The sequence below is a fragment of the Scyliorhinus canicula genome, chromosome 1 (assembly GCF_902713615.1).
Source record: "Scyliorhinus canicula chromosome 1, sScyCan1.1, whole genome shotgun sequence".
Lineage (NCBI taxonomy): Eukaryota > Metazoa > Chordata > Chondrichthyes > Carcharhiniformes > Scyliorhinidae > Scyliorhinus > Scyliorhinus canicula.
This window is the reverse complement of record NC_052146.1, coordinates 132,622,161-132,639,650: the sequence shown is the minus strand read 5'-3', so window position 1 is coordinate 132,639,650 and position 17,490 is coordinate 132,622,161. Positions and strand designations below refer to the sequence as shown.

The window sequence follows — 17,490 nt, the reverse complement described above, 5'->3', positions numbered from 1 at the left end:
TGATTTAATACAGACATCCTTTCATATTAAAACTATTTCACTGTACTAATTTCCATGCCAAAGCAATATCATGTAGAGTGAAAAAACTTTTTATTTTATTATTCATACAGAGGATTCCTCCGAATGATTTCATACATATTTTGGAGATTGTGTTGAATTTGTACCCTGGATACCAAGAAGCAAATTAATTTCCCTGTAGAGTATAGACTCTGGAGCTTACAACTGATGCTTTTTTCCCTTCTTGATTTGATGTACGCTTAATAGCTAAACAAACTGTTCCAAAGCATAATAAGCTCCATGTCACATTGTCATGACATTCTCCTAAATTTAAAGAGTGGACTGAAAACAAATTTGGTACATTTAGTTCCAAAACATCCGTTTCTGTTTTAACTCCCATGGGTCCTTCAGGAAGGACTGGTAAATTGAAGAGATTACCTTAATGGTTTTGCTTCATTTTTAGATTTGTTCTGGCCAATCAAATTATGCACGATCATAAAATACGCAAGCAGTATTTGACAGCAATTTGATTTAATGGTGAAACATTGGATTTAAAAATGCTTCACATACAGTGTTCAATTAATTAATGGAGTAAGTTTCTCATTGCTTGTTTGGCTGAACTGAATGGGTGAAATTAATTTTTTTTTCAAATGGAAATATTTTTTATTAAAGATCTACATTTTTACACTGTACATTCGTTAAGAGATAGATGAGACGGGCAGCATGGTGGCGCAGTGGGTTAGCCCTGCAGCCTGACGGTTAGGTCCCAGGTTCGATCCCGGCTCTGGGTCACTGTCCGTGTGGAGTTTGCACATTCTCCCCGTGTTTGTGTGGGTTTCGCCCTCACAACCCAAAGATGTGCAGGCTAGGTGGATTGAACACGCTAAATTGCCCCTTAATTGGAAAAAATTAATTGGAAACTCTAAATTTAAAAAAAAGAGAGAGATAGATGAGACGAGGCGGCATTCCGGCGCAGTGGTTCGCACTGCTGCCTCACAGTGTCGAAGGCCCGGGTTCGATCCCGGCCCCAGGTCACCGAGTTTGCACATTCTCCCTGTGTCTGTGTGGGTCTCATCCCCACAACCCAATGATGGGCAGGGTAGGTGAATTGGCCACACTAAATTGCCCCTTAATTGGAAAAAGAATTGGGTACTCTAAATTTATTTTTAAAAAGACAGAGGAGATGGTTAGCTTACATGTTATTTCTTTTCGGCACTCCCTCTCTCCCCCCCTACCTCCCTTCTTTTGTTGTTTCAGGGTCTTATCCTAGGCCCTTCTCTTCACCATGTGTGGTTGTTCAGTGTTTGTCTGTGGTGGGCAGTGTTCTTCTTCTTCCTTCCCTGTCACTTGGCCTTCCGTCCCTTATTTCCCGCTCTTCCCAGCCTGTTGTCTTCCTGCTTTTTGACCTGAGGAAGGAGTAGTGCTCCGAAAGCTAGTGTTTGAAACAAACATGTTGGACTTTAACCTAGTGTTGTAAGACTTCTTACTGTGATCACCCCAGTCCAACACCGGCATCTCCACATCATGCTTTTTGAGGGTTCATTTTCGTGTGACATTGTGTTGGGCCCTCTGGTCCCTGTGTCGGTCACACTCTGGCCTCCCCCTTCATGTTTCCTCCGGTCTCTCACCCTCCGTTGACCTGCTCTCACTCTGTCTTCTCTCTGTGGTCCAGGTGGCTCCTGTGCGTCACCCGCACCCCTCCACCCCACTCTATCACTTGTTGGCTTCAAACAGGTCTTGGAACAGGTTGGTGAATGGCCTCGATGCTTTGTGGAAGCTATCTTCAGACCCTCAGATGGTGTACTTAACCTTCTCCAGGTGGAGAAATTCTGAATAGTCTGCCAGCCAGTCTGCAGCTATGGGTGGTGCTGTTAATTGCCAATCGAGCAGGATTTCCCAATGGGTAATTAGGGAAGCAAAGACAGGGGCGTGAAGCCCTCTTCCCCATATGCAATTCTGGCTGGTCTGATACCCCAAAGGCTGCCACTGTTGGGCACGGCTCCACCCTTACCCCCACAATCTTGGACATTGCCTCAAGGAAGGCTGTCCAAAACCTGACAAATCTGGCGTAGGCCCAGAACATGTGGGTGTGGTTGGCCAGACCTCCCTAGCACCATTCTCATTTATCCTCCATCTCCGGGAGGAACCAGCTCATTCGGGTTATTGTCAGGTGTGCTCTGTGCACCACTTTTAGCTGCATGAGGCGTTGCATAAGAGGAGGTGGAGTTGGCCTGCTCAGTGCTTCGCTCCAGAGTCCTCACCCTATTTCCGTCCCTAGCTCGTGTTTCGTCCAGTAGGGAGCATGTCTTTTCTAAAAGTCGTCCTTATATGACCCCGCAGTTCCCCTTTCCCAGACTGTCTGCGTCCAGTAACTCCTCTAACACTTGTCTCGCGGGACCCTTGGGTACTTTGTCGACTCCTTGCGAAGAAAGGTTTTCACTTGCAGATGTCGACGTTCCTGTCCATTCGGTCGTTCCAGTCTCTCTGTCGGTTCCTATCGGGTCATTAATCTGTCCCCAGTGTAAAAGTCCTTAATCATCAGTTTCCCTGGTCCTGTTTCCATCTCCAAGGTGACGTCGAGCATGTCTGGTGAAAACCTGTGGTTGCCACAGATGAGGGCCATAGCTGACTCTTCGGATTCCAGGTTCTCAAGGTTGCTACCACCACTGGGCTAGTTGAGTGTTTTGCTGACAGGGATGGGAGTGCTGTTGTTGAGTGGGCCCAGAGGTTCATTCCTGTACAGGAGGACTCCTCCATCCTCATCCAACCCGTAGTTGGTTTCTTCACCCATCAGAGCACACCAGAAGCCTCCCATGCTTCTTCTCCTTTGTAGTACTGTTTTGGGGATTTTTAGGTTTTTCCCTCTCTGCACAAACATTATAATCATTTTGTCTATTGCTTGGAAAAAGGCCTTGGGGATGTAGATCGGCAGCCCATTCATCTTGATCGTCTGTACTCTCCCCGCTAGGGAGAGCGGGGCGATCCCATCTCAGTCGGTCCCTTTATATTTCCTCTGCCAGGCTGGTCAGGTTCCACTTGTGGATCTGCGTCCAGTCATGGGCTGAATGGGTGAAATTATGTGTATTCTAGCCATTTCCACAACTATAGCTAGAAGCAAGAGGTGGGAGGAAAATGTTTAATTCCCAAAATAATCCCATGAAATCAAAGAAAATTCCATTCCCACATTCACCTGGAGAATGAAAGCTTATATCTTGCTTTCTGGAAGCCAGATAAAAACCCGACTGCTATTATTAAGGGCTAAATAAAACCTGACTTTCAAAAATAAGTTGTTGCGTCACCAATATACACAGTCATTGTCAACTGCAGTGTCTCTTATTCCACTTTCTATCAGATATGTGGAATTAGGGGAAAAAAAACTTTTGTTCGAGAAAGGCTGATGTAATCATGTTTTTCACGTGTCACTTTCTGGCTTTTCGTCACTTCGAGGGGAATGGTAGCATAATGGTTCTATTGCTGGATTAGCAATCCAGAGGCTTGGACTAATGATCTGGAAATATCAAATCTCAGCATGGCAATTGGGAAATTTAAATAAATCTGGAATAAAAAGCTAGCACCAATGATGGTGACCATAAAACTAAGAACAGAGAGCAAAGAACATCACAGGAACAGGCTCTTCGACCCACCAAGCCTGCGCCAATCCAGATTCCTTATTTAGACACACACCTGGTGCACAAAAGATCTGTACAACTTCATTCCCTGCCCGTTCATGTGTCTATCACATTGTTGTAAAACCCACCAGCTTCACTAATATCCTTTAAGATAAGGAAATGTGACGAACTGACAGAGAAGTTTCAGCTAGCTGGGGGGAACGAGCTACGGTACCTGCAGCTCAAAAACTTCCTACGAAAGGAGACAAGGACGTACCCACAACCGCCACGACAGACACTACTGGAAGACCTACTGGACGCAAGTATCCTAGAGAAAGGGAACTGTAGTGACATGTATGACCGACTGGTAGATAGGGACGACACCGTACTGGACGCAACAAGAAGGAAATGGGAGGACGACCTGGGGATGGAGATAGGGTGGGGACTCTGGAGCGAAGCACTGCATAGGGTCAACTCCACCTCCACGTGCGCAAGGCTCAGCCTGACGCAACTAAAAGTGGTAAATAGAGCCCACTTAACAAGAACCCGTATGAGTAGGTTCTTCCCGGAGGTGGAAGACAGATGTGAACGGTGCCAAAGAGGCCCGGCCAACCACGCCCACATGTTCTGGTCTTGCCCCAGACTCGTGGAGTACTGGACAGCCTTCTTCGAGGTTATGTCCAAAGTGGTGGGAGTGAGGGTGGAGCCATGCCCGATAGTGGCGGTCTTCGGGGTTTCAGAACAGCCAGATCTATTCCTGGGGAGGAGGGCGGACGCCCTTGCCTTTGCCTCCCTGATCGCCCGCCGTAGAATCCTGTTTGGCTGGCGGTCAGCAGCACCGCCCAGAGCTGCGGATTGGCTGTCCGACCTCTCGGAATCTCTCCAAATGGAGAAAATCAAATTTGCCATCCGAGGGTCGGACGACGGCTTCCACAGAACGTGGGAGCCATTCATGCAACTGTTCCGGGACCTATTTGTGGCCAATGTACAAGAGGAAGAATAGTCGGGGGAAGGTAGCGGGAGGGGCTACAGGTTCGGTACGGGGGTTCGATGGCTAGCGAAGGCCCAAAACCAAACTAAATAAACATGTTGGGGGGGGGGGGGGGGGGGGCGGGCGCAGTTACTACTACGAAGATGCTTACCTGTAAATATGTATGTTAATTTTTGCGTGTTTGTTTGTTGTTTTTTTTCTTTTTTTTTTTTTTTTTTTGTTCTTTTTCTCTCCTAACAATTTGTAATTTGTTCAATATAAAATATGAAAACTGAATAAAAACATTTATAAAAAAAAAAAGATAAGGAAATGTGCTGTCCTTGCCCAATCTGGTCAATATGCGACTTCAGATGCACAGGAATGTGGTTGAATCACAACTGCCTCTGAAATGGACCAGGAAGCTACTCAGTTGTATTCACAAGGCATCTCACCATCACCCTCTCAAGGACAATAAATTCTCACCTTAGCAGCAATGCCCATATTGTGTGAATGAAATATAATGTTGATGAAACCGCCAACACAATCTCCAGGGAGCTTGGAAGAACAAATAGATCTTTCAAAGTGCCATGTTATCAATGGGACCTTGGACACACCATGAGGTTCACTGGAGATATATTGCTCATTATATTTGTCTAATAATATCAATGAACAGAAAATCATTGCCAAAGTACCCATGACTTTCTGTTAAACTGTCTGCTGCATCAGAAGTAGGATTGTGGAAAGTTCCTCTCAATAATGTCAAGCAGCTATCATACCGTAACTGCAGTGTTAAAGGCACAAGCTATCAAATACCACATAGTCCGATCCTCATTTGTTTATATAAAATATAGTGCTTACCGTTGATGAGGTACCAATATGTTGTTGATTCCGCCCAATTTCACATTGATTTTTAGGCAGAGGTTAGACAGTGTTTGAGGAGATGTCCTGACAACATTTTTCACCTGAACACATTGTGTGGCCATCCCAAGGAGGGTATCACCTACTCGCTTCACCTCAGCTAAATTGAGAAAAAAATCATGGTCAAAAAATAGTTCCTTCAGATTTGTTTCAGCTCATATTGAATATTTTAAGTTAAAAGAGCAATCTGCTCAGCAGTCCATTTTTTGAACATTAAAGTCAGAACATAGAACAGTACAGCACAGTACAGGCCCTTCGGTCCACGATGTTGTGCAAACCATTTATCCTCATCTAAGTTCAACCTAACCTACACCCCTTCAATTTACTGCTGTCCATGTGCCTGTCTAAGAGTCGCTTAAATATCCCTCATGACTCTGCGTCCACCACCTCTGCTGGCAGTGCATTCCACACACCCACCACTCTCTGTGCAACGAACCTACCTCTGACATCTCCCCTATACCTTCCTCCAATCACCTTAAAATTATGTCCCCTTGTGACAGCCATTTCCACCCCGAGGAAAAGTCTCTGGCCATCTATCCATGCCTCTCATCATCTTGTTCGCTCCAGTGAGAAAAGCCCTAGCTCCCTCAACTTTTCTTCATAAGAAATGCCCTCAGGCAGCATCCTGGTAAATCTCCTCTGTACCCTCTCCAAAGCATCCACATCCCTCCTATAATGAGGCGACCAGAACTGGACACAATATTCCAAGTGTGGTCGAACCAGGGTTTTATAAAGCTGCAGCAAAACCTTGTGGCTCTTAAACTCAATCTCCCTGTTAATGAAAGCCAACACATCATACGCTTTCTTAACAACCTTATCAAACTGTGTGGCAACTGTGAGGGATCTATGTACGACCCCAAGATCCCTCTGTTCCTCTACATTCCAAGAATCTTGCCTTTAACCCTGTATTCAGCATTCAAATTCAACCTTCCAAAATAAATCACTTCACTTTATCGAGGTTGAACGCCATCTGCCACTTCTCAGCCTAGCTCTGCATCCTGTCAATGTCCTGTTGTAACCTGCAATAGCCCTTGACACTATCTACAACTCCACCAACCTTCGTATCATTGGCAAACTTACTAACCCACCCTTCCACTTCCTCATCCAAGTCATTTATAAAAATCACAAAGAGCAGAGGTCCCAGAACAGGTCCCTGCGGGACACCACTGGTCACTGACTTCCAGGCGGAATACTTTCTATCCACTACCACACTCTGTCTTCTTTTGGCCAGTCAATTCTGTATCCAGACAGCCAAATTTCCCTGTATCCCATGCCCCCTAACTTTCTGAATAAGCCTACCATGGGGAACCTTATCAAATGCCTTACTGAAATCCATATATACCACATCCACTGCCCAAACTTCATCAATGTCTCGCTTCACATCCTCAAAGAATTCAATGAGGTTTGTGAGGCATGACCTGCCCCTCACAAAGCCATGCTGACTATCTTTAATCAAACTATGTTTTTCTAAATAATCATAAATCCTATCGCTCAGAATCCTTTCCAATATTTTGCTCACCACAGATGCAAGACTGACTGGTCAGTAATTCCCAGGGATTTTCCCTATTCCCTTTCTTGAACGGGGGAACAACATTCGCCTCCTTCCAAACATCCAGTACTACTGCAGTGGTGAGTGAGGGTGCAAAGATCATCGCCAACGGCGCAGCAATCTCCTCCCTCGCTTCCCGTAGTAACCTTGGGTATGTCCCGTCAGGCCCAGAGTACTTATCTATCCTGATGTTTTTCAAAGATTTATGTGAAAAATTATATTTTTGTTTAAAATACTGACCTTTTGGACACACTGGCTAAGTTCTGACCTCTGAGTTTTTTGTGCTCAATTCCCACTCTGGGACATGAGCACAAGAATCAATGCTGACTCTCCCATGTAGCACTGAGGGAGTGCTGCTCTGTTGGAGGTGCCTTCTTTCATATACGTTAAACTGAGACCTCGTCTGCCTCTCAGGTCAATGCAAAAGAATGCATAGCACTATTTTGAAGTAGAGCAGCAGAATTATCCCTGGAGTACTGGACAATATATGTCTCTCAATCAACATCACAAATTATCTCGTCACACACTGCTGTTTGGAGGAGCTTGCTGTGCACAGATTGGACATGATATTTTCTACATTCCAACAGTGTCAACACTGAGAAGTACTTTATTGTCATAAAATGTTTAAAGGCATCCGGGTTTGGGGGGGGTCATGAAAATGCTGGTATAAATTTTTCATTTTCTTTGCAAATGGCCATTCTTAATGTGTGAGTTTCACCAGATTATCTGACCTTGAGGGAGAATCAGAGTGGAGCTCAATCACGTCCTCAGCTTTGCCCACGCTGCACGCCTAATGCTTCTTTTCCCATTCCAGGAATGTGTTACATTGCAATGTCACTTTTGCTTCTCCTGCTGAGATCAGTTAACCCAGCAAAGACTGAACTCTAGATCTTCCTAGTCTGTAAAGGCTTAGCTATTCCAGTTTTTAAAAAACATCTTATTAAGGCATTTATAGTTTTATAACAACAAAAGATACAAATACAAATGTAAACATAATTCCGTGCGTAACACACCGTTCCATCTCCCACTGTTCCCGCCTAAGGTAGACAAAAATAGCTGGACACCCCCTACCCCCCTTACTCCTGAACTCCCCCCCCCTCCCTTATTGAATCTGTAACAGTTTAGTTTTCTCCGAAGAAGTCGTTAAACGGCTGCCGCCTCCGATCAAACCCTAATGTTGATCCTCCCAGGACAAACATAATTTTCTCAAGCCTGAGAAATCCAGCCATGTCGTTAACCTATACCCCTGATTTCAGGGGCTTTGAGTCCCTCCACGCTAGTAAGATTCGTCTCCAGGTTACCAAGGAGGCAAAGGCTAAAACATCAGCCTCTCTCGCCCCCTGGACTCCCAGGTCTTCCGACACTCCAAAAATCGCCACCTCTGGACTCGCCGCCACTCTCATTTTCATGACATCCACAAATTCCTGCCAGAATCCCCTAAGCTTCGGACGTGCCAACAACTTGTGGACTGTATGACCCACATTGCTCTGGGTCCTTCTCCCGCTTCAGGATCAATGCGATCGAAGCCTGTGACATTGTTCGGGGAAGAACACCCCTCTCCCTTGCCTCATTAAATGCCCCCACCAGCAGCGGGCCCACCATCCCAGTAGACTTCTTGTAAAGTTCCACTGGGTAGCTGTCTGGCCGGGGGCCTTCCCGACTGCATGGCCCTCCAATCCCTCTACAACTTCTACAATCCCGAACGAGGCTCCCAACGCCTCCACCAACCTTTGGAAACTTCAACCCTTCCAAAAACTGCCTCATTCGCTCCACCCCAGCTGGGGGCTCCGACTCATACAGCCGACTGTAAAACTCCTTGAACACCCCGTTCACCCCCACTGGGTCCAAGACCGTGCTCCCCCCTCTGTCCTTCACTCTTCCTATTTCCCTGGCCGCCTCCCTTTTCCTGAGCTGATGTGTTAGCATCCAACTGGCCTTCTCACCATACTTATATATCGCCCCTCTCACCTTCCTCAACTGCCCCATCGCCTTCCCTGTGGATATCAGACCAAACTCCATTTGTAGCTTCTGCTGCTCCTTCAACAACCTCCGTCTCTGGGGCTTCAGAATACCTTCTGTTCACCTGGAGTATTTCCCTCACCAGCCTATCCATCTGTGCCCGCTCCACCTTCTCCCTATGAGCCTGTATCGAAACTAGCTCCCCCCTAACTACTGCCCTCAGTGCCTCCCATACCGTTGGTGCCGAAACTTCCCACGTGTCATTTATCTCCAAATAATTCTGGATGGCATCTCTCACCCGACCGCACCCCCCCCCCACATCCAATCTCCATTGCGGGCGCTGACTCCCCCGTGCTCACCTGTAAATCCACTCTGTGCAGGGCATGGTCCGACACAACAATCGCCGAATACTCGGCATCCACCACTCTTGCCAGCAAAGCCTTGTTCCAAACGAAACAATCAATCCAGAGTACACATTGTGAACATGGGAGAAAAAAGAACCACTCCTTCGCTCTTGGCCATCCGAACCTCCACAAATCTAACCCTAACCCCCCCCCCCCTCATCTGTTCCATAAACCCCTTCGCCGCGGCTGGCACCCTCCCTGTCCTTGAACTCGACCGATCCAACCTCGGATCAACGACCATTTAAAGTCATTCCCACCTCCCCATGATCAATGTTTGCGAGTCCAGGTCCAGAATCTTCACCAGCGCCCGCCTCATATTCCGCATCGTCCCAGTTTGGTGGGTAAATATTCACTAATACCACCGGCATCCCCTCCAACTTCCCACTCACCATAACATACCTACTCCCTCAGAGTCTGCCACTATATTCCATACCTCAAATGACACCTGCTTATTGATCATGATCGCTATCCCCCTAGTTTTAGAGTCTAGCCCCGAATGAAATACCTGCCCAACCCAACCCTTCCTCAACCTAGTCTGATCCACCACCCTCAAGTGTGTCTCCTGTAGCATTGCCACGTCTGCCTTCAAACTCTTCAAATGCGCAAACACGCGAGCCCTCTTGGCCGGCCCATTCAGCCCTCTCACATTCCATGTGATCAGCCCTCCCCCAACTTGGGTTTTCACTGTCACTAACCTCCAATTTGTCTCCAAGTGCCAGTCCCTCCCCTGTCAGCAGAACAATTCCCCCCTTCCTCCCCCTCCCCCCTAACAAAATAGCAATCCTAAACCCCCACAACAAACTGATCACCTGTTTGCCCCCCCCACTGCGCTTCCGTGAGCTAGCCCACCCAGCTAGCCTGGTAGCCTCCGCCCATGGCGCCAAGCATCTCTACCCCCCATTGATCTCCCTCGCTGTGCTCGAACATATGTATGCAAAACAGAATAGTCCCCAACAAACATAATGATGAAAATTCAACCCACCATCCCCCATTAAAAACAAAGTTAAGCCACATACAAAACTGAGCAACGGCCCAAAAACTGGGACTAAAACACTACATATACAGCCTAAAAAGAAAAGAAATTTAGCAGCATAGGCACAGTTACTCGCCCCCAAGTTCAATGTCCTCCATCACCTGCCAGTCCCCTGTCCTTAACAAAGTTCATCGCCCCATCCGGCGATCCGAAATAAAGTTCTTTTTTTAAAAAACGTATTTTATTCAAACTTGTATCAAAGTAGGTTACAGCAAGTCGACATCCCGGTAAACATTCTTCCCAACAATCAACTATACAGTCTGTACAGATTTTTCTCCTTTTTCACCCCCCCCCCCCCCCCCCCCCCCCCAACCCCCCTCGACGAACAGCTCCTCAAATACGGTCAGAAACATCCCCCACCTTTTCTCAAACTCCCCTGCTGAGCTCCTTTACTCAGACTTTATCTTCTCTAACCGCAGGAAGTCATACAGGTCACCCAATCATGCTGCTACCCCCGGTGGCGATGCCGACCGCCACCAGCAAAATTAGTCGCCGTGCAATCAGAGAGGCGAAGGCCAAGACATCGGCCTTCCTCCTCTCCATGAGCTCCAGCTTCTCTGAAACTCCAAATATCGCCACCAAAGGGTCCTGGTCCACTCCCTCCTCCACTATCCTGGCTAAGACCGCAAACACTCCCGCCCAGAATCTTCCCAATTTTTCACAACCCCAAAACATGTGCACGTGATTCGCTGGCCCCCGCCCACACCTCTCACACTCATCTGCTACCCCCTGAAAGAACCCACTCATTCTCGCCCGAGTCATATGCACCCTGTGCACCACCTTAAACTGTTATCAGGCTCATCCTTGCAAAAGAGGAGCTCCCGTTACCCTTTGCAGTGCCTCACTCCATACTCCCCAATTGATCTGCATTCCCAACTCCGCTTCCCATTTCTCCTTGATCTTCACCTCTCTGCTCCCCCAGCCACTTATATATATCCCCAATTCTTCCCTCCCCTTCCACATCCGGAAGCAACAGTCACTCCAGCAGGGTGTATCCCAGCAATCTAGGGAACCCCTTCCAGACCTTTTGTGCAAAGTCCCTAACCTGTAGATACCCGAACTCACTACCCCTCGGCAGCTCTACCCTCTCCCTTAGCTCCTCCAGACTGGCGAACCCTTCCTCCAAATACAAATCCCTCACCTTGACCAGACACACTTCCCTCCACCTCCTGTATACACTATCCACCCCCCCTCCCCCCCCCCCCCCCCCCCCGGCTCAAACCCATGATTCTCGCACAGCGGCGTTAGCACCGACATTCCTTCCACCCTAAAATGCCTTTTCAGCTGATTCCGTATCTTCACCGTGGACTGCATCACTGGGCTCCCTGAATACCTACTCGGAGCAACTGGCAATGCTGCCGTCATCATAGCCCTCAAACTAGACCTCTTACACGATTCCGCCTCCATCCTAGCCTACTCTACCCCTTCTCCTTCCCACCAACACTGCACCTTGTCCACATTCGCCGCCCAATAATAATGAAGCTAGTTTGGCAACGCTGAAGGCGGTGGGGGGGGGGGGGGGGGGGGGGGGGGGAGCTGATCTCAATTCGGGCTCACAGGGATAGGGCGGACAGAGCAGAACTGGATAGATTGGTTAAGGAGATCCACCGGATAGACGAGGAGCATGCAGGGTCCCCGGGGGAGGACCTACTCAGGGAAAAACGGAGACTGCAGGCGGAACTGGGGGTGCCATCTACGATTAGAGCCGTGGAACAACTTAGGAAGGCAAGGGGAGTTGTGTATGAGCATGGGGAGAAGGCCAGCAGATTGCTAGCGCAGCAACTCAGGAGGAGGGAGGTGGCCAGGGAAATAAGTAGGGTGGTGGACGGAGAGGGGAACAGAGTGGAGGACCCGCCAGGACTGAATAAGGTATTTCGGGACTTTTATAGTAAGCTTTACATTCAGAACCCCCGGAGGAGATGAAATGGTTCCTGGACGGACTAACCATCCCAAAAGTGTGGCAGGGGACTAGTGGACGGGCTGGGGGCCCCGATTAGAGCGGAGGAGGTACTGGGGGGCCTAAAGGCCATGCAGTTGGGGAAAGCCCCGGGGCCGGGTGGATACCCAGTAGAGTTTTACAAAACGTTCTCGGAGATAGTGGGACCGGTCCTGACCAGGGTTTTTAATGAGGCGAGGGACAGAGGGACCCTACCTCCAACGATGTCGCAAGCCACCATCTCGCTGATATTAAAGTGGGACAAGGACCTGGATTCCTGCGGGTCCTAAGGGCAGCACGGTAGCATTGTGGATGCACAATTGCTTCACAGCTCCAGGGTCCCAGGTTCGATTCCGGCTTGGGTCACTGTCTGTGTGGAGTCTGCACATTCTCCCAGTGTGTGCGTGGGTTTCCTCCGGGTTCTCCGGTTTCCTCCCACAGTCCAAAGATGTGCAGGTTGGGTGGATTGGCCATGCTAAATTGCCCTTATTGTCCAAAATTCTATGATAATCTATGAGTAACCTAGGACAAAAGTTCGGCACAACATCGTGGGCCGAAGGGCCTGTTCTGTGCTGTATTTATCTATGTTCTATGTTCTATATAGGCCAATCTCCCTGATTAATGTGGACGCCAAGCTCCTGGCCAAGGTCCTGGCGATTAGAATTAAGGACTGTACCGGAGGTGATTGGGGATCACCAAACAGGGTTTGTTAAAGGCAGGCAGCTGACAGCCAACGTGAGAAGATTGCTGAATGTGATTATGATGCCCCCGACGGGCAAGGAGGTGGAGGTAGTGGTGGTAATGGACGCTGAGAAGGCCTTCGACCGGATGGAGGGGGACTATCTGTGGGAGGTACTCGGACGGTTTGGGTTCAGGGAGGGACTGGTTAACTGGGTCAGATTATTGTACTCGGGCCCAAAAGCTAGCGTAAGGACGAACAGGATAACGTCAGACTATTTCAGACTACATCGCGAGACTAGACAGGGATGCCCACTCTCCCCGTTGCTGTTCACGCTGGCCATAGAATCGTTGGCGATTGCGTTGAGAGCTGCAAAGGGGTGGAAGGGAATGACGAGGGGGGGGGGGGTGGAGCACAGGGTCTCTCGCTATGCGGATGACCTGCTCCTGTACGTGTCAGACCCACTGGCTGGGATGGAAAATATACTGGAAACATTGAGGAAGTTTGGCCGGTTCTCAGGGTACAAATTAAATATGGCCAAGAGTGAGATGTTTGTAGTGCGTGCAAGGGGCCAGGAGAATAGGCTGAAGGAGCTGCCTTTTAGGCTGGTTGAGGAAAGTTTCCGGTACTTGGGGATACAGGTGGCACGAGACTAGGGCAGGTTGCATAAGTTAAATTTGACTAGAGTGGTGGAACAAATGAAGGGGGAGTTTCGGAGATGGAATGCACTCCCGTTGTCACTGGCGGGGAGGGTGCAGACTGTAAAGATGACAATCCTCCCTTGATTCCTGTTCATTTTTCAGTACCTCCCGATCTTTATCCCACAGTCCTTCTTCAAAAGGACTGGCAAAATCATCATGAGCTTTGTCTGGGCGGGAAAATCCCCGCGGGTGAGGAAGGTGATGCTTGAAAGGAGCCGCAGCGAGGGGGGACTGGCATTGCTGAATCTGATCAACTACTACTGGGCAGCTAACATAGCCATGATAAGGAAATGGATGGTGGGTACGGGGTCTATCTGAGAGCGGGTGGAGGCGGCTTCATGCAGGGGCACCAGTTTGGCAGCCCTGGTCACGGCTCCACTACCACTTGCGCCGGCCAGGTACTCCACCAGTCCAGTAGTGGGGGCGGCCCTGCAGATTTGGGGCCAGTGGAGGAAGCATGTAGGGGAGGTGGGTGCGTCGGTCTGGGCTCCAATTTGTGATAACCATCGATTCGCCCCCGGGAACATGGATGGAGGGTTTCGAACATGGTGGCTGGCGGGGGTGAGGAGGGTGGGCAATATGTTCCTGGAGGGGAACTTTGTGAGTTTGAGAGAGTTGGAGGAGAAAGCTGGGCTGGAAAGAGGAAATGACTTTAGGTACTTACAGGTGCAGGAATTTGTACGCAGACAGGTCCCATCCTTCCCATGCCTCCCGCCAATAGGGATTCAGGACAGCATAGTCTCTAGAGGAGAAGGAGGAGAGGGTAGAGTCTCGGATATTTACAAGGTGCTCATGAAGGGGGAAGAGCCCGAGACGGAGGAGCTGAAACTCAAATCGGAGGAGGAACTCGGCGAGGAGATGGAGGACGGGGTATGGGCGGAAGCCCTGAGTAGGGTAAACTCAATCGCAACATGTGCCAATCTCAGCCTGATTCAGTTTCTGAATCAGCCTTCTCCAAAAGCAAACCAAAAGATGTTAAACACAAACAGTCCCATAAAACAGGGAGTGAGGGTGGGAACATCCATCATCACATAAACCTTTCACCCCTACAACTCCTTACACCACTTCAAACATGCTCCCGACCATTACATAGTGCCAGCACCTCGGTTCACAAGCATTGTCCACTCAGTTCTCCCTCAGTTTATGCTCCTTAATGAAGTCTTTGGCCGCTTCTGGGGTCTCGAAATAATACTCCCAGCCTCCGAACGTCACTCATAATTTCGACGGGTGCTGCACCCCAAACCTGATCTGCCGCCGGTACAGCACCGCCATGGCCTTGTTGAAACCTGCCTGCCATTTTGCCAACTTGGCTCCGATGTCCTGATAAATCCGGAAGTTATTTCCTTCACAATCGCAGATACGCTTTTCCCTGGCCCACCACAGAATTTTCTCTTTCACCACAAATTTACTGAGTCTCACGATCACCGCCCACGGCGGCTACCCAGCTCTAGGCTTTTGCCTCAGAGACCTATGTGCTCGGTCCACTTCAGGTGCCTTATCTAGCACCCCTCATGCCACCAGTCCCACCAGCATCCTCGAGACATACCTCGTGGCACTCACACTTTCCACTCCTTCAGGCAGGCCCACTATTCACAGTTTCTGCCTTCTCGAGGCATTCACCTGCTCCTCCACCTTTGCCCTCAGTGTTTTACAGAGGTCTCCTTGGAGCCCCACCTCCGCCTCCAGAGGCACCACACGATCGCTGTGGTCCGAGATCACTCCTTCAATCTCCCGAATCTGTGACCCCTGCACCTCCAAACACTTCTCCATCCGTTCCAAAGAACTATTCAGGGGTGTCACCGCTTCTTCAATGGCCTTTGCATGATCCTCATGCATTTCTTTCCTCTGTTTATGGAATTCCTCCTTGACAAAAGTCATCAGTTCCTGTATTGGGGCCTTCAAGCTTGTCCCTCCCATGCCTGCATGCTGAAAGAGACTGTCTGTGAAGCACAAGACTGGTTCAATTTTCCAACCAAACCTCTGTTTTCTGCCGGGTCCGGTGATCAGAAGACATACCATTCCACGGGTAAACTACTCCTCTAACATTCACCTACGCCTTTTCATCAAAATTCCACACGGATCTGGGTAAAAAGAGCCCTTTTCTGTGCCTTTGAACAGGAACAGCCCTTTATGTGACCAATCACTCCATGGTCACAAGCCGAAGTCCTGAAATAAAGTTCTGGACCCGAGTAGGTGACCCATAAACGAGCTGGGTACAACATGCCGAACTTCACCCCCTTCTTGAAGAGGGCTGATTTAACTTTATTGAAGCTCGCCCTTCTTTTGGCCAGTTTCACACCCAAGTCGTAGTAAATGCGCAGCTTGTTATCTTCCCATCTGCAGCTCCTCGTCTGCCTGGCCCTCCTCAAGATCTGTTCCTTGTCCAGGAATCAGTGCATTCGTACCACCATCGCCCTCGGCGGCTCATTCATCTGCGGCTTCCTCATAAGCGCTCTGCTTGCTCTGTCCATCTCCAAGGGCCGAGTAAACGCTCCTTCCCCCAACAGCTTCTGGAAGGTACGCGTCGCATATGCCTCGTGCCCGATTCCTTGCTGCCCTCCGGCAGGCCAATGATCCTTGGGTTCTGCCTGTGCGACCTGCTCTCCAAGTCCCCCACTTTCTCTTTCAGTCTTTTCTGGTGGTCCCTCATCAGTCCCATCTCCGCCGCCATCGCGTTAGCTGGTCCTCGTGCTCAGCCACCGCCTCTTCCACCTTCTGGATCGCCTGGTCTTGGGCTTTCAATCTTTGCTCCACCCGGTCAATCGGGTCCGGGTACGCTCGTCTTTGCTTAGCAAAACTCTCCTGAAGGAATTCCACCAGCTGCTCCGTTGACCACTGGGCCAGCAATCCCAGTCCCTGAGCCTCCGCCATGATTTTCTGTGCTGCAGACTCCACTCCCTTCTTTGCCCAACGATTTCTCCTTTTCAGACCACTTCTGGTCCACAATCCATAAACTGGTGGGGGATTCTTCTCCTCCACCTCACCAGTCTCCTATTACCGATCAAATCCTCCATAAGTCGGGGAGAAAGGTCCCAAAGGTCCACCACGAGTGGAAGCTACCAAGTAAGCGACCACTCACTCCATGGCTACCACCAGAAGTCAGGCGTAGCTATTCCTTAAACTCGCTGAGTTACTCAATAGAATTAACTGAACATAATGAGACCTGTGGAACACGATTGGTGGGAGCAAATAATCAGTTTGTGTTTGCCACCAGGTGGTGCCATAAGGCTTCAAAAGCAATTGACTCAAGAGTCAAACTAATCTTCTATAACTTACCATAGACAGGTGTTTTCCCAGGTAGAATGACAATGACAAGCTGGAGTCCTGAATAGGTGTTCTTCAGATGCCTGAACATCGGCTCCACGCTGTCAGCTCCCTGTGCATATTTACAGAAACATGGTTGGCCCTGGATAGGCATACCCGCATCCTTTGATATCTTTCGTAGCTGGTCAGTAAAACTCCTGTATCATTGAAAGCCAAAAGTTTCAGCACGGTATTCAACAATGAGATAATATTTAAGAAAATATTCAATGTAAAAATAAGTTGATTGCCGAAAATATTGAGACGAGATGCTGAGCTCTGTGGACATTATCTGTTGTGCTTTTTTTTTTAAGGATCTGCCATGCAAGCAGGAAAGTATGTTAAATATATGGAAGATTCTGATGCCCTGTTTGCTGCTATTATGGTTTCCTCCTTCTTATTGTGGCTAACAGCATTTAAAACAGAAAAAAAAATC

At 48.9% G+C, this 17,490-nt stretch overlaps 1 protein-coding gene across 4 annotated transcripts in view; it reads right to left on the bottom strand.

Annotated features, from left to right (window-relative positions):
• Nucleotides 1–17,490, bottom strand: part of LOC119967526 (protein argonaute-1) — a 175,913-nt gene that overhangs the window by 41,341 nt on the left and 117,082 nt on the right. For all 4 annotated transcript variants that reach the window (XM_038800218.1, XM_038800199.1, XM_038800209.1 and 1 more), the window contains 2 exons: nt 17,031–17,215; nt 5,434–5,593 (listed from right to left, as the gene is read on the bottom strand). In XM_038800218.1, the coding sequence (XP_038656146.1) occupies nt 5,434–5,593; nt 17,031–17,215 (345 nt within the window). The remainder of the gene's footprint in view (nt 1–5,433; nt 5,594–17,030; nt 17,216–17,490) is intronic.